The following is a 20,639-nucleotide window of genomic DNA, read 5'->3' as shown; positions in this document are numbered from 1 at the left end:
GAAGGCTGTTATCCTTACATCCTCATCTCACTCTTGGGAGGGTAAACTAGTGGAGCATATTCTAGTACTGAGAATTGTAGATTCTGCAGCTGAGATGTTCATGGGGCCAGACAATTAGGAATGAACTGGGACTTCAGTGGGAATTATTTAACCTGTAAAACAGTAGCAGTAGGTGTGCTAGTTTATATTTTCAGGAATTTTGCAAGCTAGAATTTCAGTCTGATGGCCTGAAATTGGCTATGGTGGAAGCATTTAAATTATAGAAATTGGTAAATACTATGCATTATATTTTTAAAAATTTGATTGCTGATATTAATGCCAGCACACCATTGCTTATCAGTCAGGGTAGCTATAAGAGTGCAGAGGAAGAAATTAGGCAGATCTGATTATAATCTTGCTTCTGCTGCCAACATTGATGTCAGTCTGAGTAAGTCACTCGCATTGCGAATTAAATTTTTTTCATCTGTCTGTAAAAGACATTCCTGTGTGGTCCACAGGGCTGTTTGGTGTCAAGTGAGATAATGAATAGGAAATGGTTTTGGAAAGAATCATGTTAAATGTGATTATTATTTTGAAGAAGTTAAATCACCTATTATTTCAACCTCTTGAATAACAGAGTATTAGTGATTTGGTTCACATTACCTATGTTACTGAGCTTGGGAAAGTTATAGTATTGCATTTGCCCCATATCTCTAGTGGTCCTGGCCTGGAGCAATAGCCTATGCCTATGGGATAAATGTTCTTTCCACAGAGAGCACTTCCTCCTCTTTGGGTTCACCTGGAGGCTGTGTGTGTGTGTGCAGACTACTCTGATGGAAACATACTGAGAGTTCTGGCCTTCCTCCTCCTCAGCTTCTATATATAACAACTTAGTACAGTTCTGCTTTTCAGAACTGTACCAAGCTGTTAAGAACAGAAATAGGTCTGCAATCTGGCGCCACCTGGTGGGGTTCTTATTAAGTCTGGGTGGTAGGGGCTTCCATCCAGGGGTCTCAGACTAGTATAAGGTATGAGGTGTGTGAGGTGATTTGGCCCATATATACCCCAGAAAGGATTCTTTTCTAGTCATGCACACCTCAGGTCCAGTCATGTCTAAAATCACCTTGTTTCTGAGTTTGAGTCAATGCTATTTCATGTACTGCATCAATGATAGATTCTTGATACTATCGTATGATTCAACAAGTAAATAGTGAATATCAACCAGGGTGAAAGAAATGGTGTTTGTTGGACCCCACCAGGCTCTTCCATTGGCTGATTTTGTCAGTCATCATAGCACTTATTATCTATGGGTCTCAGCTTACCATATTAAAAATAGGGAACTGAACTTGATACTCAGACTTTTAATCAAATTCCAGGAGTAGAGAAGGGTAAAACAAAGTTGAGCAATAAAATAGAATCTTAGCTGTCGAGGAGGCCTGCTTTTTTTTCTGCTAAAACTTGCTGCCTGTGACAATATCTTCCTTGCCATAGAAATCTACCACTGAATATGGTGACATCACACTGGATTGCCATGGTAATACAGATACTCTCACAAACAATAGATTCTGTTACCACTGCTTTAGATTATGAAGGTTGACAGGTCCTCCCTTCGAGAAGCCTGCAATTCCCAAGCAGGTTTATCTGGGGTTGGGATATAGTGGGTAGTGGTCATTTTTATCCAGTTCTGCTTTAGTCTCCTTGCCCTGCCTTTGTTGCATCTGGCCATTTCCACCTCTTGTTCCTCTTGTCTGTCTTACTCATAATATATATTAAGGAGGGATATGTTGCACACTGAAGTTAAAGCCTCTTCTGCCTCTTCCAGCCCAGGCCCTCTCACTGGATGCTGAGAGAGGCTGCTGTCCTTATGTCTGTCCTCCTTTGTGCGGATATTGGACTCCTCCACACTCACTGTCAGTCCCTGCCTTCAAAGCCACTGCCAATTGGCTGAAGTGAAGACATCTTCTTACAGCTCCTAGGTCAGGACCCCTCTCTTGCCATTCTAGCTTTAGAACTGGAGGTAGAGTGTACTGGGGTGAGGCCAAAGGAATGAGATAAGGGGCTGTGGTGAGTGATTGCCATTCAAATGAGCATGTACCTCCCCCCTACACCAGAGAGACTTTAATGTGACTACTGCACAAGTCTTGCCCTAGAGGGAGGAAGTGGAACCCTATACTCATATCCAGACCCAGGCAAGGATCCTTCTGAGGCATGCTTACAGTTGGTGGGCACTGCAGTTATAGAACTTGAACTCGGTGCTGACAAAGATCTTTCCTGTCTCCTTGGATCTCAGCTGCAGCTCTAGGCCAAACCAGTCTGCAAGAGAGGACAGAGTGTGAACCTGGGGTCCAGTGAACACCCTGGGGGGAAGACCATGTCATAGAGCCTCCCAGAAGTATAGATAGAGAAAGGCTGCCTGAACATGCTTTGCCCCTGAAAATCCCTACCAGATTATCCCTCAGTAACCAATTCTATGAGTTCCTTGGCTTGGTTAGGCATACTCAATTACTGAAAGAATTTCAGAATATTAGCAGAATCCTTCAAGCCAAGTTTGGTGGAGAAAGCTCAATGCAATCTGTTGCCTGAATCTCACCTGTTCCTAGAAGGGACAGAAAGTGGGCACAGTGCACATTATGCATTCTCAGCCCAGGAGGAATGAACATTTTCCTCCTTGAATCTCACTTAGGGCATAGCACAGTGCTTTCAAACTCAAACAAGTTATGTAAGCCAATATTAGCATCTTGTATGTGAAGACTGGTCAAGTAGCTTCATGTCTGTATTTGTGACTCCTATGTTTACCATGACACAAATGGCTCTTTTTGCATATAATCCTTACCTTGATCCAGAGGGATAACAGGGACATCCTTGGGCCCAGGTGAGATGCAGATGACTTGGCTCCCAGACACCTGTCCCTCCACCTCAGTCAAGTTCCCAAAGGCACAGGCGATACCCTCAGAGAGGTTGGGGGCATCATTCACAACCAGGCTGAGCTGTGGGGAAAGCAAGAGCTCAGGAGAACCAGGCCCCAGGCAAGGCTCCCTGCCAGGACCAATTGCTCAGGGAGCTCCTTGACTTCGTCTATAAGAGAAGGGCATTGGTCTAGTGATCTTCCATTTTTGATGCTGAGCAATTAGAATAACAAATGGTTGTGTGGGGTCAGTGGTTTTCATAAAGATTGTTACTGTTAATTCTTCAATCTTGTCCAGCATCAGAAAGCACTTGGTGTTTAAGGAAGTAAGGGGATTTGTACTAATATGCATCTCAGACCCTGCTCTATCTGATATAGAAATTAATTGCAAAGCACATATGCAAGTGAGTCATAAGCTTGAGACTTTATCACAGGCCTTATTTTGGGCTCCTTGGAATGTAAGCTTCATCAGGATGGTAGAAGACGTAGATCTTTTCCCCAGCTACCACTCACCCATTTATTTGGAAGCTGTATTCTCCAGAGCTTCTGCTCCTCTATTCCCTCTGGGCTTTCTACTTTCCAGCAGTGCCATGGTGTGGGGCAGGAGACTCACAAGATGCACAGGGGATCAAAGAAGGGTCACTGATGGCTAAATAATGTATGCCACCTAAGAACTCCATCTAGAACAGCAGTCTCCAGCCTGGCTAAATTTGCAGAGCCTCATTTTAGTGATAAAAAAACTAGACTTTCAGAATTTGGAAAGTGTTCTGAATTCAGGCCACTTTTCAATGAGTTTGTCCTCAACTTCCACAATAGGCACAACCTCCCTGATTGTTTCATTAGCATCACTGGAGCCCAAACCTCCTGGTGGGTATGAATGAACTGAAACTATGGAAGGTTCATTAACTAATTAACATTCATGAATGCTCATAAAACCTTCACAATGAAATTGCAGTCAGGGCCTAAGGACACAGAATATTTTGGGTTGTGTCTTGACAGGTGGCTGAGGGCTATTTTTACTTTGTTTAATATTCTCTTTAAGCATACACTTTGAATAAGTCTCAGTCTTTCTTTAATCTCTCTCCTGCCCACCAAACACAATGGCAAGCTAAGGCTTTCTTGAATAATTAACAAACAGAAGACTGAAATCATACTATGTCCTAAGAATGTGCTGTTAGGTACTGTACCATAGGTTTTTATATTATTATTTTTTAAGCACTGAAATTCTGATTAATATGTGCAGGTATTACAGAAGTGTCCTCTGTGTCCCCGTCCTCCCTGCTGCATACTCACCAGCCGGCTGTGATCTGACACAGAGATGCTGCTGGGGTGCACCTCAAGGCTCATGCACTGGCTGATACTGGCAGCGAATCGATTTGCTTCCCAGGCCCGTTGGCATTTGTCCCTTCGGGAGCACCTATATGAACACAGATTCATTAAGAGGTCATGTCCACTGTCCCCGGATAATAGAGATTTGCTGCCCCAGCACTGTAGCCTATTGCTTTGTGATGACTTTCATTGTATTCTCAGGTGTCCACTATCACATAAAGCTAAAGATATATCAAGGAAGAGGTATTAATTTCCAACCTAGATGGTGGTTAGGTATAAAAAACACCATGCTAGTACTAGGGGATGCTCAAGTAAGTAAGTAAGAAGTTTAGGGTACTTGAGAAGCAGGGCTGTGAACATGAACTCTGCAGCTAGAATGTTAGGCTCTAATACCACGCCTGTTACCTGCTAGCTGGATCCCACTGGACAAGTTACTTAATCTTTCTCTTCTCTGTTTCCTAAACCTTAAAATAGCAAGGATGATGATAATAGCCTACCTTGTAAGGCTATTCTAAGGTTAAAGTGAATTAGTACTCAGAATGCAGCCTGGCATTCAGTGGATGTATCCCTGCGCTAGCCCTTGTGATATTGATATTAATAACAATGATTAATAACATTATCACACACCTCCAAGGTGTTAGCAAGCAGGAGAGGGTCTTAGGTGTGAGATAGGATCCATGTGATCTTTGACTGGATTAATGGCTCTTTAAAGGAAGATACCATGTTTTATTTAACAAAATATTCTGTCACAAGGTATATTTTAAATAAATGTTTGTGTCATGAAATAATGCTTTAAGTCAAAGAGACAGACAAAGCATGTGTCCAGGGCTGCCTCTGTCAGAAAGCCCATGTGGCCATTTCTCCTGACATCTTCATCTTTGGCTCCAGACTCCTCATTCCATGCTGGCAGGTAAGTAACGTGAAGTTTGGGGCTACTACATGCTGTGTTTTATGGATCAGGTTCAGTGCTGGTGCAGCTCCAAACCAAATAACCAAATAGGACATAGGACTACTGTAATCCACAATCAAGCAGTAATTCCTACCCTGACTCCCCAAGCTCCTCCCTTCTTCCTTTCCAAGTATATAATGGATCCAAATATGAGTGCTGTCAAAGGAAAGAATTATGGAGGTTTAAGTGAATCCTTACGATAGCTTCAAAGTGGGCTGTTGACTAGAGCCTTTATCTCATTGACTCACTGAAATGGTTCTTTTTATCTTCTCTTTTTTTAATCATACTATTTGTGGCAACAACCCTAACAGAGATAAAATAGTCTGGGAGACAATAACACACTTGCAGGGGCAAGTCATATAGAAGAGACAGGAAGGTTTCAGTTCCCCTAGGACCCAGAGGCTCTCAGTCATCAGACCATTGCATCAATTCTCTACTTCTTTAGAAGAGGCTGGCTTTTAGGCCTGGGGCTGAAGTTGTGGGTCCTTACTGCCCTGCTAGCTGGGCAGTATGGGAGGGTAGGTGGAAGGAAAGTCAAGAGGGTCTGCTGAAGATGACAATGTCAGGTAATGAGAAACCTGAATATGAAAGGTGCAGCTCCTGTCCCCATGCAAACTTGGTAGGTAGAATGGCTAGAAGGTGCGTGTAGTGGGAATTCACTTCACCCATGACCTTGGACTATCTGGCTTGATAGAGGCAGTGCTTCTTATCTGCCACTTAAAAGGGAGGAGAAAGGGAGTCGAGCTCTCTTGGGTGCAAAGACCTGATCAGATGGCATGAAGCAGCCTGTGATTGGTCCCCAGCTTTCCAAGGACTTTGCAACTGGATTTACCTTATCCTGTATCAGTGAGTCTGTTTTCCCCATAGAACACCTTAATAAATTGATATATATATATATAGAGAGAGAGACCATTGAGGCTCTCATTACAGGTGTGAACCCAGGTAGGTGGGGAAGATTCTCTGAAGACAACTGAGGAATTCAGTGGGTAGAGGAAACTGAGGCTATCTTGATGGGGCTCAGTCATTCTAGAAGACACAGCTGGCCTGGACCAAAAGGAAGATGAGGTGTTCTAGGGTAACTGAGAGACGGGGTCATTATTGATCCATCCATAGGTGCAGATAGAAGTTGGTGAAAGCAGTGCTCTTGCTGTGAATAAATAATAACCCCAATCTGTAATTCTATTGTGTTCTTTCTATATATGCAAAGTGTAACAGGCACTGAAGCCTGGAGAATGAGGCAGGGAGGGAGGATGGGGAAGGAGGTAGATGGCACAGGTAAGAAGTGACTACTGCAGAGTGAGAGGGCTTAAAGCCTGGGACCTTCTCACAGAGCTGTGAGTGAACTGTCAAATTCCTCAGAGAAAGAGCCTGCAGATTGTTGGGTCAGCCTCACTGAAGGCAGACAACCTCATTGGCTTTTCCATTCCTCAGCAGAGTGGCTAGCTCTGGCATCTTGACCACCTGTCTGACTTACATGAAGACATACTGTCCAGGTTTTGTTGAGGTTGCTTTTGTAAAACTTTTTGAGAAGTCTCATGCTTTCAAAAACCCAAGCAGGGACTCAATCCTTTGTCAGTGGGCTCAAATCCAGTCCAGATTTTGCATCTGTGAAGCCTCCCTCCCTCCCTCCAGAGCCCTCCCAACACCTGCTGCAGAGGCTGAAAGCCAAGAGCTATTGTGCAGGACCCTGAACTCTGGCCCTCTGCCTCCGCCTCCACCCCAAAACCCAGCACATTTCATAGAGACGCTTTGGTAGCTGGCGTGGCGCCATGGAGTTTCCAACACTATTGGGCAACAGAATCCCTAGCCAGGCCCCTGCTTTAGGGCTTTCACCCTTTTCTCTTCCTCTGGGCTCTTCGAATTAGGAAGTTTAAGTGTGATTTTGCATTTCTATTGAGCTGTTGTTCAATGGTGGGGATGTATCTGAATAGGGATATGAGGCCAGTTGGATGCAATGCAGATTTCTTGGAATCATGAAATAATGAGGCCAGAAGGGTCCTCCTAAGGGTACAGAGTCCTTAATAATTATTTTGATTTGTGTTGCCTTTTTTTTTTATTTCCAAAGCACTTATTATTTCATTTAGGCTTCGCTATTCACCTATAAAATAGGTACTTTCCTTGTTTAGCAAAGGAGACCTGGAGTTGTCTGGGCACTCACCTAGGGGTCACACAGCAGCTAGCTGGAGTGCAAATTCCAAGTTCTTTGCTCTACCATCTGGCCTGTATGCCTTATCCTAGCTTCTTGTCCAGCCACTGCAAGAGGCTTTTGGAAAATTTAGGGATTCTACAGCTGCCCTGTGATTTCTCACAATGACATGAGAACATAATCATGTGTTTTTAAAGTAACTGAGAAGATGAGCAAAGGACTGAATTCAGGAAGCAAACTGTGTGGCCTCTTTCTGTCTTCCACATTGTGTCTCATTTATAATCGCTACTGTTCAAAAGAGGGAAATTCCTCTACTGTCCAGTCCATCATACCAGGAAACCTCCCAGTCTTCTGCATGCTGGGACCACCTCTGGAATACCACAAACTTACATGTTGTGCAGGGCACACCAGCCACAGTGAGGATCTCCTGAGCTTAGACACTCTCCACAAGTTGTGTACTGTTCACATGATTCAACAGGGACCCTGGTGACCTGGAAGAGAGAGGAAGGTCAGGTTGTGACAAATTGAAGGTGCGGTGCGTTTCAAAACTCTCCTTTATCCATACCCCCTAAGGTGTTCCCATCTCATTTTGGGTTGAGTCTGAAGAGGGTAATCCTAATCAGAAAGTGTCTGAATGGTAGCTCAGGACTCCTTGAGTTTACCAAAGGTAGAAAGGAAATCCTCTAGCCTGTTGCTTCTTTCCACCAGTGTCTTTTTGAGAGCCTGGCAAGTCCCTGGCAAGTGTTAAAAATGGTTAACTCTGCTGAAAGGCTATTGAGTGGCACAAACTCATCTCTGAAGAGCTTTCAGCTGGGCTTGGGCTGAGACATCCTTCCTGCACAGCACACATGGGGTGGGGGGAGAAACTTTTCCCATCAAATAATATACATAGCATGGCACTAGCACTTTATAGCTAACCAAGTGTACCACCTGGATCCAATTATCTCATTCTCTGAAGTCTGCATTCAGTTTCTCTAGTAAATCTCCCATTCTTTGAGAAGTCTGGCTTAATGGGAACCTCCACAGAGAAGCGCCGCCTGTTTGATTCTGCTTTGCCTGACTAGTGGGAATTTGCCCTGCTCCCCCCATAAAGCACAGCTTTTGAAACCCCTCCTGGTTTTCTGGAGGGGCTTGGCAAAGGCCTGAGCTGTGTGTGTGTGTGTGGACACCACTCTCCTGCACCTGCCTAGCACATGTGACAATAAAGGCCAGGCAAAAGGGCTAGATGACTGAGTTTTCCATTTAACATATCTTAGGTGTCTGTTGTTGGCTAGGTAAGAGGCTTCTGAGTTGCAAAAAATGCATGCTGGGTTGGAAATACAAGCTTATTTGCTGGGCCATAGAGGACAACCACCTGCTAGAAGTGTGAGCCCAGGTGAACACATGACACTTGTCCAATGATAAAATGAACATTCTGCCACTGGCAGGAGACAACGACGTGAGGGGAACATGTTTACAAAATCCTTCCCAGAGGGTCTGAATGGATCCTAACATGGTAAACTCAGTGAAAGCTTATTGAATGTCAGCTCTGTGGTGGCCTTGATGTTCAGCAACAGAGAATCCACTGCAAATGGCACAGATTCAGCCAGAGCAAAGCCCAACAGTTCATTGGAATTGGCAGTCCCCAAATGATATTTGCTTTGTATGTTGCTCAGCACTGGAGTCAGGATTGGTGTGAGCACCTAGTGCCTTGGGAGCTCAGAAGAAGGGGCATCCAGACTAATTTGTCAGGAAGATGGAGACAGAGGTTATGGGCGAGTCTTCAAGGATAAGAATGTATCCAGCTGGACATGCTGACACATGTCTGGAATTCTAGCACTTGAGTATTGAGTGTGAGCTGAGGTAGGAGTATTATCTATAAGTTACCTAGCCTGGGCTACTTAGTGAATTCCAGGCCAGCCTAGGTTACAAAGTAAGACTGAGTCTTATAAAATAATAGGAATAGTAGGAGAAGGAGGAAGGGGAGAAGAAAGAAAAGGATGATGAAGAGAGGAATCACTAGGTGGAGAGACCCAAAAGACTTTCCAAGCTGAAGGATTATCATGGGCAAAAGCAGTCATGGAAAAGTTCATTCTAACTTGAACTTGCAGGCATCTTTTCTCATTCATTCACCCTTAGTACACCATAACAATACAACTGAGTGACATGCCCAGCCTTAAAATCAAACTCTCTTCAATAAGGAAAGATGTAGGGAAGGTAAGCATACACTCTGGAAATCTGTCTTAAAAAGTATATACTTTAAATGTAGGTTGGGGAATCATTGCTTTAAAAACCTCAAGCATAGTATACCTGAGGATTTGGAATGATTCTAAATCAGCCCTGTGTGAACTAAGAGGGTGATGTAACAAGTAAAGAGGCTAATGATATTATGGACTACCAAAACAGACTTACAGTGTCAGCATGAGGAGCCCTGACATAAGAAAATCATAATGGTATGATTTTCAATAGTCACTTTGTCCAAAATGTACCCATCATGGGGATGGCTAGTAGGAAGAGTGGTCTTCCTCTGGGAGGCTATGAAAGGGACTTTACCCTGAAAGGAGGCTGTGGTCCCTTACAATTTGGATATCCAAGAATTTTATCTCTCACATTTTACTCACTATCTCTGAGATCATAGTTTCTTTCTTTTTTAAAAAAATCAGGCTGAGGCAGTCCGGTCTCTGTGAGTTTGAGGACAGCCAGGTGAGTCTACAGAGTGAGTTCCAGGACAGCCAGGTCTACACAGAGAAACCCTCTCTTGAAAAACAAACCAAAACCAATTTTATCTTTGTGTGTGTATATGTGTATATGTATTTGGTGTGTGTGTGTGTGTGTGTGTGTGTGTGTGTGTGTGTGTGTGTGTGTGTGTGTGTTTCTACATGCAGGCATGCATTTACCATGGTGCACATGTGATCAGAAGACATTTTCAGGCACCAATCTTTGCCTCTCACTTTGTTGGCAGCAGGGTCTCTTTGTTGTGCATTGAGATACACAACAAGCTAGCTGACCTGTGAGCTTCCTGGTACCACCTCCCATCTTGCTATAGGAGCAACGGGATTCTAAACCATGCCACAAAGTCCAGCTTTACATGGATTATCGGGATCTGATCTCAGATACTCATGCTAGTACAGTGAATGCTTTGCCTACTGAGCCATCCAGCCCGACACTTGTACATTTGCCATTTGAAAGACAACATCCAGCTATCACTATAAAAGAATAATCCTTGAAACTTGCTCACAGTCAGCAATACCTACAAGAAGCACCTTTCTGACAGGTGCCTCCTAGAGAAATAGGTCCCAAGTCCAGGCCTGATGATTCTCAATCTCTCAGGATATCTGGGACCCCAGTGCCCAGTAGGCATCTGTTGGACCCCTCTGGTCTACTCTGCAAGGTCTAAGAGCACCAGTCTAGTGTCCATTCCCTTTCTTGGGTTTTGGGCTCCTTGTGAGTGATGTCTGCATCTGGCTGGAAATTAAAACAACTGTCTGCATTGCATTCGGCCCGTCTGTCAAAACACAGCCCGGCTCTCAGCAGCTGGGAAAGGGGGCCCTGAATGAAAGCAGTGTCTCCAGCAACAAAGCCCACTTTCATGCCAAGTGCCATAAGATAGTGAAACTCTGTTCTTCTCCAAACATGAAACCAACAGCACAACTATTTTTCCTATTTCCTGGGCCCTCCTGGTGGGATTTTTTTTTAAAAGGCAGAGTAAAGTGAAACAGGAAACTTAGAAAGAGGGCGGGCTTGAGAACTTGCATTATTCTTTATGATCTACTAGCTAGGCACAAATCAGAGGAACAGCTGTCACAGTGACTGGGAGGAGACCCTTAAAGAAAGGCTTGTGGACCTTCCCTGTCCCTACCTTCATGTAATTTTGTTTCATTCAGTTCCATTAGCTAGCACTTGTTGATCTGATACTCCATACAGGCTGGTAGTACACATTTCAGGAGAATAAAAACGAACAGTATTACAACACAGCTACTACTTCAAGCTGTACATGAGCTGTCATAAGACCAAAGTGCTGTATTCTCGGGGTAACAAGAAAAAAGGCAGAGGGGATTCTGAGAAAAGCAAGACTTTGGTATCTATACTGATTGTCTAATAGGATCACCATTAGCCCCATGTGGCTGTTGAATATTTGAGAGTACTAGTCCAAACTGAGGTGTGCTATAAATACCCAATGAATACTGATCCTGAAGATTTAGGAAATAAAAGAAAGCAAATATCACACTAGAAATTTGATACTGACATCTTCAAAAGTTAATGTTTTGCATATAGTAGGTTAAATGAGATCTTCTTACTGTTTGAAATATAGCTACTGAGGAAGTGGCAACCAAGCCTGCAACTTCTGTCTATGGCCCACATTTGTTTTCTTTCTGCTTGTGCTGCCAGGAGGTTTTTGTGTGAATCTGTCATGGCCTGAGTCTTACAGGATGAATATCTTTAACATTTCAGAAGGATAGACCCACAACCCAGGAAAGCAGAGTCCCTTAGGAGCCTGTATGAGGACAAGGTAGTAAGAGTATAAGTTAGAAAGGTGGTCCTGGTACCCTTGGGAAGGCTGGGGAAGAATTAGATTATCTCTGAGCTATTTATCCTGTTATTCACAAGCCAAAAGAATATCTTTCATAAATGGGTGGCTGGGAGGCTACCAAGGAACTGTGGTTCTCAATGCATGGTCCTTGAACTGCAACCACGTTATCACCTTAAGGTTAGACAACAAAGTCTGGGTCCACTCAGGCAGAACTGCCACCTCTCCAGTCGGTTTGCAGATGTGCTGAAGTTTTAAAGCTTCTTAGGACATGTTTAAACGACAGGTTGGAAACCCAGGCCCCCAACCAAACTGCCCTTGGGCTATGGCAGGAAGTAATGTTTTAAGAGCCTGGATGCAAACAAAAGAACTCTGGGGACCTCTTCAAGCCCAGGGAGAAATGGGCTTACCCCATTAGATTTTATGTTTTATTTTAGTTGTTTTTTTTTGTTGTTGTTTGTTTGTTTTGTTTTGTTTCAGAGAAGGTCTTGCTATGTAACTTAGGCGGGCTCTAAAATCCCTTTCCTCCTGCCTCTGCATGCTACCATACCTAGCTTAAGAAATTAGGTTCTTTTAAGTCCTAGTCCCTAGAATCTTCAAATAACCAAGTTTAATCAAACCTGGGGAGTTTGAAGAAGCCCTGTGTGGAGCCCCAGGTGGCAGTCTTGTACTTGCTAGGACCAATTGGGACCAGGCTTCAGGCCACAGGAGAATGGGCATTTTCTCCTAGAGTGGCCATGATATGTGGAGGGCAGGGCTTTTCCAGGGCTGATTCAAAGTTTAATGAAATACTCCTTGATTCTTTAATCAGTGTTTGCTTATTATTTCATTTTAACTAGGCCAAAGCCCCTCCAGTGAGTGCTGAGATCTGAGATTCCTGGGTTGTTTTAGGAGATCCTAGATGAGTTGCATGGGAGAGTTCACATAGAAGGGCATCATCTCCTGCCTCTGCCTGCCCACTGCCTCCCTGGCAACCCAAAAACTGCCTGTGACTGGGTTCCACCCTCACACTCCACATTCTTTCCTGTTTGAGCTTATGTCTTATAATTACACTTCTAATGACTATAACTGTCCTATTAAGTCATTTACTTAAGACATACTCTTAATTAAAGATGACTCATACTATGTTCTTGGCTCCTATGGTCCAGGGGCCCTGCATCCTTGGTGTCTTCCGGGACCTTATTTAGTAGGGCTGGACCCATGTAAGAATGAATCAATGGGGTGTGCATGTGGGATCCTTTACCCCAACTCTCTCCACTCAGTACATTGGGCACCCATCAGGGACATCCTAAGATTATGATTGGCTATGGGGACAAGTCTCTAGGGAAAGTTACTGGAATCTGCCTTGTTCCTGAAGTTCTTGAAGACAACGCCTAAGGCAGGATGACTCTGTGATCTTGGTAGAACTGTCACGTTCACACTTGACAGAGGGTCTGGACAGTTCCTGTCCACAGAGAAATGCATAAATCTCCAGATGCAAGAATTCCCAGAAAAGACACTAGTGCTCATCCCTGTATGAAGACCTGGAAAGAGCAAAATGGTTCTAATACCTGGAGGGACCTTCCAGAGAAACACCTGACTTGAAAGTAGAAACCCTCTAGGATATAGATGATGCCTGAATCCTCCGGTTTCTGAGGTGATAAGTGAGCCTTTGGGTCATACTACTTTGTGAGACAAAAGGGGTGCATTCTCTACCCTGGTAAAGCCAATAGTTCAGTGGGAATCAAGACTCACTGCAGTGGAGTAGATACTACAATAAAGGTAAAAATCAAGGTATAGCAGTGGCTGGGAGGCCACAGCAGTACCTCACCACTTGCTGCAAGGGTAGCAGCTGGAGTTCAGTGTTCAGAGTTTTGCAGGATTCTTTTGGGATCATGTAAGTGAGAGACAGAGGAGGAGGGAGAGGATAAGGGAAAGCTGTTCCCCAGACACTGAACATCTAATCCTCTGCTTCCCTGGAATTTGCTTGCCCCCTGCCAGATGGGACACCTGTCCCCACATGTGTGCCCTGCTCTGACACAATGAAAGGAACACAGGCCTTCTCTATGGCTGAGAGCCAGGTGACAGCATGGGAGGTGTCATAGACAGCCTGGCTGGAGCATGCAGTTGGCCTAGTCAACAACCCTCTGGTCCCCAGAGCCAGGGGCAAAGCACACAGCAGCTGAGACTGATGGAACTGGCTCCCTGGCCTCTTTCCTTCCTTTTTGTCATTTAGAGTAGTCTTTCCCTACAGATTGTTTTACTCAAAGTTTGTAGGATTTCAGCTGAGTCCATTTTCTCCTCTTTCCCCCATCCCAACCCCGACTTTGAGAAATTATCTGACAGTCATTGATATGCAGGCAATTACACATTAGAGAATGATTTCCTGGGTGCTGTGAAGATAAAGGCCCACAGCACAGTCACAACAATACCGCAAAGGGGGTTACACTCACAGGATGATCTCATTTGATCTGCACAACTCCCCAGAGATCAGGCCATTGGGTTTTATTATATATTATGATCCACACTAGATCCAACAGAAAATTAAGGTTCCAAAGAGCTGTCTTCACTGGGTCTCACACTGAGTGGACTTTTACTCCCCTGGGACAAGCTACATAGGCTCCTGCTATGGGTTAGAAAAGGTCAGTTCCAGAAAAGAGAGGATGGCCAGATCTGAGGCAGATCAGAGTAGGTCCAGGAGGTTGGAGGCAACCTGCAGCAGGTACTCAATGGTGCTAGCTGATGGGTACTTTTTTTTGAGGCTTGTCTGATGTATTGTTGGCAATGTTGCAATTTGTAGCAAAAACTATGAAGAGCCCAGTGAAGATTATACCTAGCAGCTAAGGATCTGTCCTGCTTTTACACCTGATGGTGGCCAAGGTCCTTACAGACACCAAAAGACTGCTAGTGGTCAGGAAGGCCCAGTCTAGCCTCTAGCCCTGATTCTCTCAGGTACACACGGGATAGCCACTCTTACGACCAAACTCTTGACCTACATTGTACTACTGCCCCCTTGGCCTGTTATGTCTCCATCCAAAAATAACCACATGCATGTCTCTCTTTTCATGTGCAGGGACAAAGCTGATTGAGTACTGGATATCCAAAGCTACCCAGGGATATAGGGTAAAGGTATGGAGGTCCCAGACCGATATGTCTCTTCCTTGGATCTGTCCCTCACTACAGGGAAGAGGGGTACTGGGGACTCCCACTGGTGGCTCATAGATTGATGGATGACATCACCTTGCTCTGAGCTTAGGAGTTAACATAGGTTGTAGAATGAAATGAAGCAGCAAGAACAATATACCAGTAGCTTCTGCTGACCTAGTAGCTACTGCATGCCAGGCACTTGGCCTGTTACCTCATTTATCCCCTACACTCACCTTGTAGAGACATGCTTTTAGTCTTGTCTTCCCATTAGAAAACAGAGTCTGAGATCAGGTAACCTGTCAGGGTCACATGTCTTGTAGGTGGCAGAAACTGAGTCCAGCTCTGTCTGCCTCCCACATAAAGACAGAGGACAAAAGCAAGAATTAAAGGAAGGCTCTCCTTCCAGGCTGCTCCATGTCTGGCTTCCAGCACATCCTTCCTGCATGCCTCTCTGCTCCTTTGCTTTCCTACTCCCCTGCCACCCTCCAGAGACAGGGTATCTCTATGTAGCAGCCCTGGCTGTCCTGCAACTTGCTTTGTAGATGAAGCTGGCCTCCAACTCACAGAGATCTGCCTGCCTCTGTCTCCCAAATGCAGGGATTAAAGATGTGTGCCGCCACCACCCAGCTTACTTTCCTGCTTCTTAACAAATGTTTTAGTTGGTGAATCAGAAATCAGACAGCACAAAATGAGATAAGTTAAAGAGGGAGACAAATTGGGGAAGAAGAAGGTTTGCTGCTGAGGTATTTTCTAAGCTGATCATAACCAGAACCATAATGGAAGAGCCATGAGCAGATCCTACCCATATGAAACTCCTGAGGAAGATCTGTCTCTTAAAAGAATGCTTTGATTTATGTCTGGCCTGGGATTTGAAGTGTGGCTCTAGGCATTTGTGATGACCATATCAAAGTGGGGTAATACTATCAGACCAGATGATCTTGGGAATTCCCCAGCAGCCATCTTTCCTTCCAATCAACATCCACTAATGAAAAGAGATCATTATTGTTTATCCTCATGACTAGATCTTTTTCTTTACAAATCAAAAATCATGTCCAGATATCCTTAAAATTTCATAAAGCAAATGCCACCAAGGCCCTGCCTATCCTGTAAATTATGAAAGTCTTGTGAACATTGCCACTAAGAAAAAAGGAGGTACAAACTCCAGCAACTCAGAACTGGTTCTCAAGCCTCTGACCACAGATACAGAAATACACAGCCTCCTGACCCAGAGCTGACCTGAGGCCATGTCCTAAGCCTTCTGACTATCTCTAGATCTGAAAGTAGAGTGCAGTTCAAAGAGAAAATCTATTTTTAATGACTTGGGTGAGAAGGGTAGAGTGGCTGAGTAATTCAGAGTAATTAAAGCTATCTATCACTCGGAGAGAAGTACAAAGTTGGTTGAGATTTTCAGAGACATTTCCCCCTCTTTCATAAATTCCAGCAGAGGCCCCACAGAAGTCAAGATGGAAAGAACACAAGTATCAAGCCTCTAGCCCCAAACAGTGCAATTTAACCTTCTAGTGACCAGAAGCCCCCTGAGCCCTTCTCTGGTATTGCAGCCAGGAAGGCCTTGGCCTCTCTAGGAACTCTCTCTAGAGCAACACACCATGTATGCTGGTTAAGAAGTATTAGAAGACAGTCTCATTTCAAGTTCAGGTCCTGCTCCTATTACCTATGGGGTACTAAGCTGCCTTAGTTTCCTTCCACACAATGGAGATAGTAATAGTATCAGTTCAGCTTTGAGACATATGTGACATCTCTTCACAAATGGCCTTGTACACAATTGGTGCTCAGCAGTGGTATCAGCCAACTCATTCTCCAACAGCAATCCTCTTGAAGTTGGCAGCATGTGTCAGGAGGCCCTGACTTTGCAGTATTGCCAGTGTCTTTGAGCATTCCACCTGGCCTTTCTGGGCTAGGACTGCTTCTCTACCTTAAGTGGGGAATACCACACCTGGAAAATGGTGCCCCTCCAACCACTGATTCCTGATATAATCCCATCATTGAACCCATGTCTAGGATCCAAATGAAAATGAAAATTAAGCTAAGCCTCCTATGGGTGAAGAGAAAACAGGTAAGGGAAAACAGAGTAAGCGGAAAGGCAAAGGGCAAAGCACATGCCCCAGAGTCTTTTAATACCACACTGTTTTTTCAGCAGGACTCCTGGGCTGGAAACAATAGGGAGGTAGAAGTGGGGCCCTTTCTAGTTTAGAATTCTGGAGGGATCTACAGAGAATCAGTAATGCTGGTGCTGTGTTGTCTCCATGACAACAGTGGATTTATTCATTTAGGGAAAGCAGGTGGGATAGGAAGCAGAGGATGAGAAGGATTGAGGAAAAAAGGACCCAAGAAATAATTCAAACAGATCTTCTACCTGGGAGCCAGATTAGCAATGTCCTGGGATTAGCAATGTCCTAGTTCCATATAGGGCTAGCATCAACTCATGACCAAGGAGGGGAAAGGCAAGTGGGAGGGGTGAAGTAATGAGGTAGCGACATCACCTTTACCTGGCTATTCCCATCCTTGTGTTCCATACTGGAGCCTTGCCTAGAACTGGCTCCAGTGAAGCTCCTGGTCATGGGGTCCAAGTCCAGCTTTATCACATTGAGTTCAGCTTTATCTATGTTGGGTTCCTTCCCACTTAATAGGCCCCGGGCTCTGGCTTTGCCCTCTTTATTCATGGACTTCCAGTCACTAGGAAAGTATGAGAGAAAGGGAGGCTATAAAGCTAAATTTGTCCCCAAATCATCTTTAAAGGAGAAACTACCTGTGACCTTTGGTGTAGGAAGGTGAAGTTAGGGGGTCAGACATGGCAAGGAAAGGACTCCAAGGCTAGTCAGGTTCCCAGGGTAAAAATGTCTCTGTAGGTGACTAAGGAGAGGGCAGACTTTGGTGTCTAAAATCAGCTCTCTTTGACAAAGGTCCTGGCATACTTCTCAGCCACGTTCCAGTTTCTGCCTCTAGGTGCCTAAGCTGAATTTCTTGTTGTGACATTGGCACTTGAAGTCACTGTTACACACATGTGTTCTCAGAGGATCCTTGTTTACAAATCTTCCAGCCTTGTTCCATTCCTGGGATTAGCTTTTAGGGTTTGAAGGAATCCAGGCTGAGGTTCCTAGCCTGTCTTAACAGAGAAAGATGATCCTATCAGATGATACAAATGGAAGCAGATTTTTCTCCAGCCTAGTCTCCCAGGACTCTAATGTATTCCCCACCCACCTTACATGCTCATCTTTATATAGGGATGGCTCTTAACTTACAATGATGATGATCTAATTTCACAATGATACAGAAGCAGGGGCTCTCAACAGACACCATGCTCAACTTCCAATTTTGATCTTAGCTACACTGGTGATATACAGAAAGCTTTTCACCGTGCTGGAGAGGGCAGCAAAGTAAGTTTCCAGTTAGATGTGATTGAGTGTGGACAACTCGTATTTCAGAGTGGAATATGTTACTAGTGGTTTTAAATATATACATATATATATATATATAAAATGTGATATCTATATGTATACATATAGATATATAATGCATTCTTTAAAAAAACTCATCTATCTACAAAAACACCCATCTGTGTGTCCACCAGCTATTCAACATCTCATTACAAGATGGTTCTGTGTGAGATGGTTTTTGCTCAAAGGCAGGCTCATGTGGGTATCTGGAGAACATTTAAGGTAGACTTATCTAGGATCTTCTTCCTCTCTTCCTTCTCATCTTCCCTCCTCTGCTTGTTCTCCTCTTCTTCTACCTCTTTTTTCTTTTATTGCCTCCTCTTTTTCTCCTTCCCTCCCCTTCCCTTTCCTTTTCATTTTCTTTCCGTTCCAGTTCTTTCTTTAGATGAGAGAACAAGATATCTCTCTCTACATAGCCCAGACTGGTCTTGAACCTGTGGATAATAATCTTCCTGTCTTAATCTTTCAAGTGCTGGGATTACAGGTATGAACCATTATGCACAGGACTACATGCAGTTTTGATTTGGTACATCTTTAATCTAGGATGAACCCATCACAAGTCCAGGAGCATCTGTATGTCTGGGTCTCTGTTTCCTTTGTCTTCCTCTGAGGCATTCCCTATAGTCTACTTTAGCTCTTTATATGCTGGAATGCTGTATATGAGTGCCTGCTGAGAAGTGAGTCATATGTGCCCAGCAATCCAGGTTTTATTTTAAGCTCCTCAAGTATACTCTCTCTGCTAGAGACCACCATGTTTGGCTGAAATCCCCTCGAATTTTCCTAGGATCCATGAAGTGACAATGTTTTCAACAGCAGAAGCACATGCTGTCATAGAAGGGACAACTGTCACCGTTAGAAGCATCTGGCTCAGCCTCAACTCATCACATGCTCAACTATGCTGATTGAGTCACTGACCCTCTCTGAGTTTCTGTTTCCACATCTGTAAATATTATTGGATACTAAAATTAAAACACCCATCAAAGTAAGTTACATGGTGGCAGAATGTTTGCAGTTGCTTGGGATCCAGTTTTAATTCCATTTCTTGCCCAGGGTCCCCTGATAAAGATTAATAACATAAAAGGTAGAAGGAATAAAAAGGGTTGTATGAGCTCTTGGAGGAAGCCCTTGGAGTCCATGCCTGGGAACACTTCAGTAGGACTCCTTGGAAGGTTTGAGTGGCACATCCTGGCTGTTGGGACAAAATCAAGTAGGCAGGTGATCAAGGGACAAGAGGAGTTTGTAAAGTCACTATTCTCCCCACCCACATGGAAGGAAAGGCTAACCTGGTACTTTATATCTTGAAGTCCCTGAAAATCAGGGAACCTTTAGAAAATCAGGGCAGAGGGAAGTGTTGTCTGAAGGAAAATCATCCTACTTGGGAAGAAATGAAGTTATAGATGCTGTGGGTACCCCCAAGATCACCAAGTTCCCAGCCATGAAAGAATCAGAGACACTGGCCAGTTGGAGACCATGGAGCTCTTTGTGATAGTCTCAGCAGCGCCTCCCTGATCTCTCCTGACCCTTTCTCTGGAGAGTTCAAGACCAGTGTGAGAAAGAGCCATGGCAGGTAGGCAGGGAATATACACCAGGCCAAGTCCTAAGGTGGTGTGAATAGGGACAAATCTAAGCTCCCATCAACCCAGCTTAATTCTGGTCATGAACTGTCATCTTAACCCTGAAAAGACATTGTGTTTAAGATCAGACTTAGGGTTAAGGGTATCTTATTACCCCAAGGTGAGCTTCTTGCGGTTCAGCCCTATATGAGATGTGTATGACTCTTCCAAGATGTACCATCTAAAGGGACAGTGGGAGTAAAACAAAGTTACATTTAGATGTATCTCACAGCATTCTTAGTGGCAAGATAATAATGCTAATGATAGCTGTTCCTAACGCATATGGCTATGAGAGTCACAGGAAATGAGTAGCAGCAGGGCATAGCACTGCTCAGTACCAGACTTGGAGCATGGATCAGGTGGACATAGCTGTTACTTATGGGTCCTGCTAACTTTGTAATAAAATGACTTTATATTGAAGAAAGTTCTGGGTGTTAACTCTTAGCTGGTTTTGAGACCCGGTTCTCAGACCACAGGATCTTCCAACGAATGAATGGCTTACACAGTCTTTATCCACTAAAGTGACTGGAGATTTTCAGAATTAATCCTGAGTGGCCTCTTGCCTCTTTTGCCTCTGTCTTCTGGAGCTGTGAGTGCTAGCTTTCAATAGGACACCTGCTCCTGGAAAAA

General features: G+C 44.2%; 1 protein-coding gene across 2 annotated transcripts in view; it reads right to left on the bottom strand.

Annotated features, from left to right (window-relative positions):
* The window catches only part of Plxna2 (plexin A2), a 199,005-nt gene that overhangs the window by 61,115 nt on the left and 117,251 nt on the right, over positions 1 to 20,639 (bottom strand). For both annotated transcript variants that reach the window (XM_052738096.1, XM_052738097.1), the window contains exons 5-8: positions 7,699 to 7,799; positions 4,178 to 4,301; positions 2,813 to 2,966; positions 2,196 to 2,292 (exon numbers count right to left, since the gene is read on the bottom strand). In XM_052738096.1, the coding sequence (XP_052594056.1) occupies positions 2,196 to 2,292; positions 2,813 to 2,966; positions 4,178 to 4,301; positions 7,699 to 7,799 (476 nt within the window). The remainder of the gene's footprint in view (positions 1 to 2,195; positions 2,293 to 2,812; positions 2,967 to 4,177; positions 4,302 to 7,698; positions 7,800 to 20,639) is intronic.

The sequence above is a fragment of the Peromyscus californicus genome, unplaced genomic scaffold (genome assembly GCF_007827085.1).
Source record: "Peromyscus californicus insignis strain IS unplaced genomic scaffold, ASM782708v3 Scaffold_14__1_contigs__length_90479793_seg_2, whole genome shotgun sequence".
NCBI classification, from domain to species: domain Eukaryota; kingdom Metazoa; phylum Chordata; class Mammalia; order Rodentia; family Cricetidae; genus Peromyscus; species Peromyscus californicus.
The sequence above is the reverse complement of the archived record's forward strand: the minus strand, read 5'-3'. Positions and strand labels throughout refer to the sequence as shown.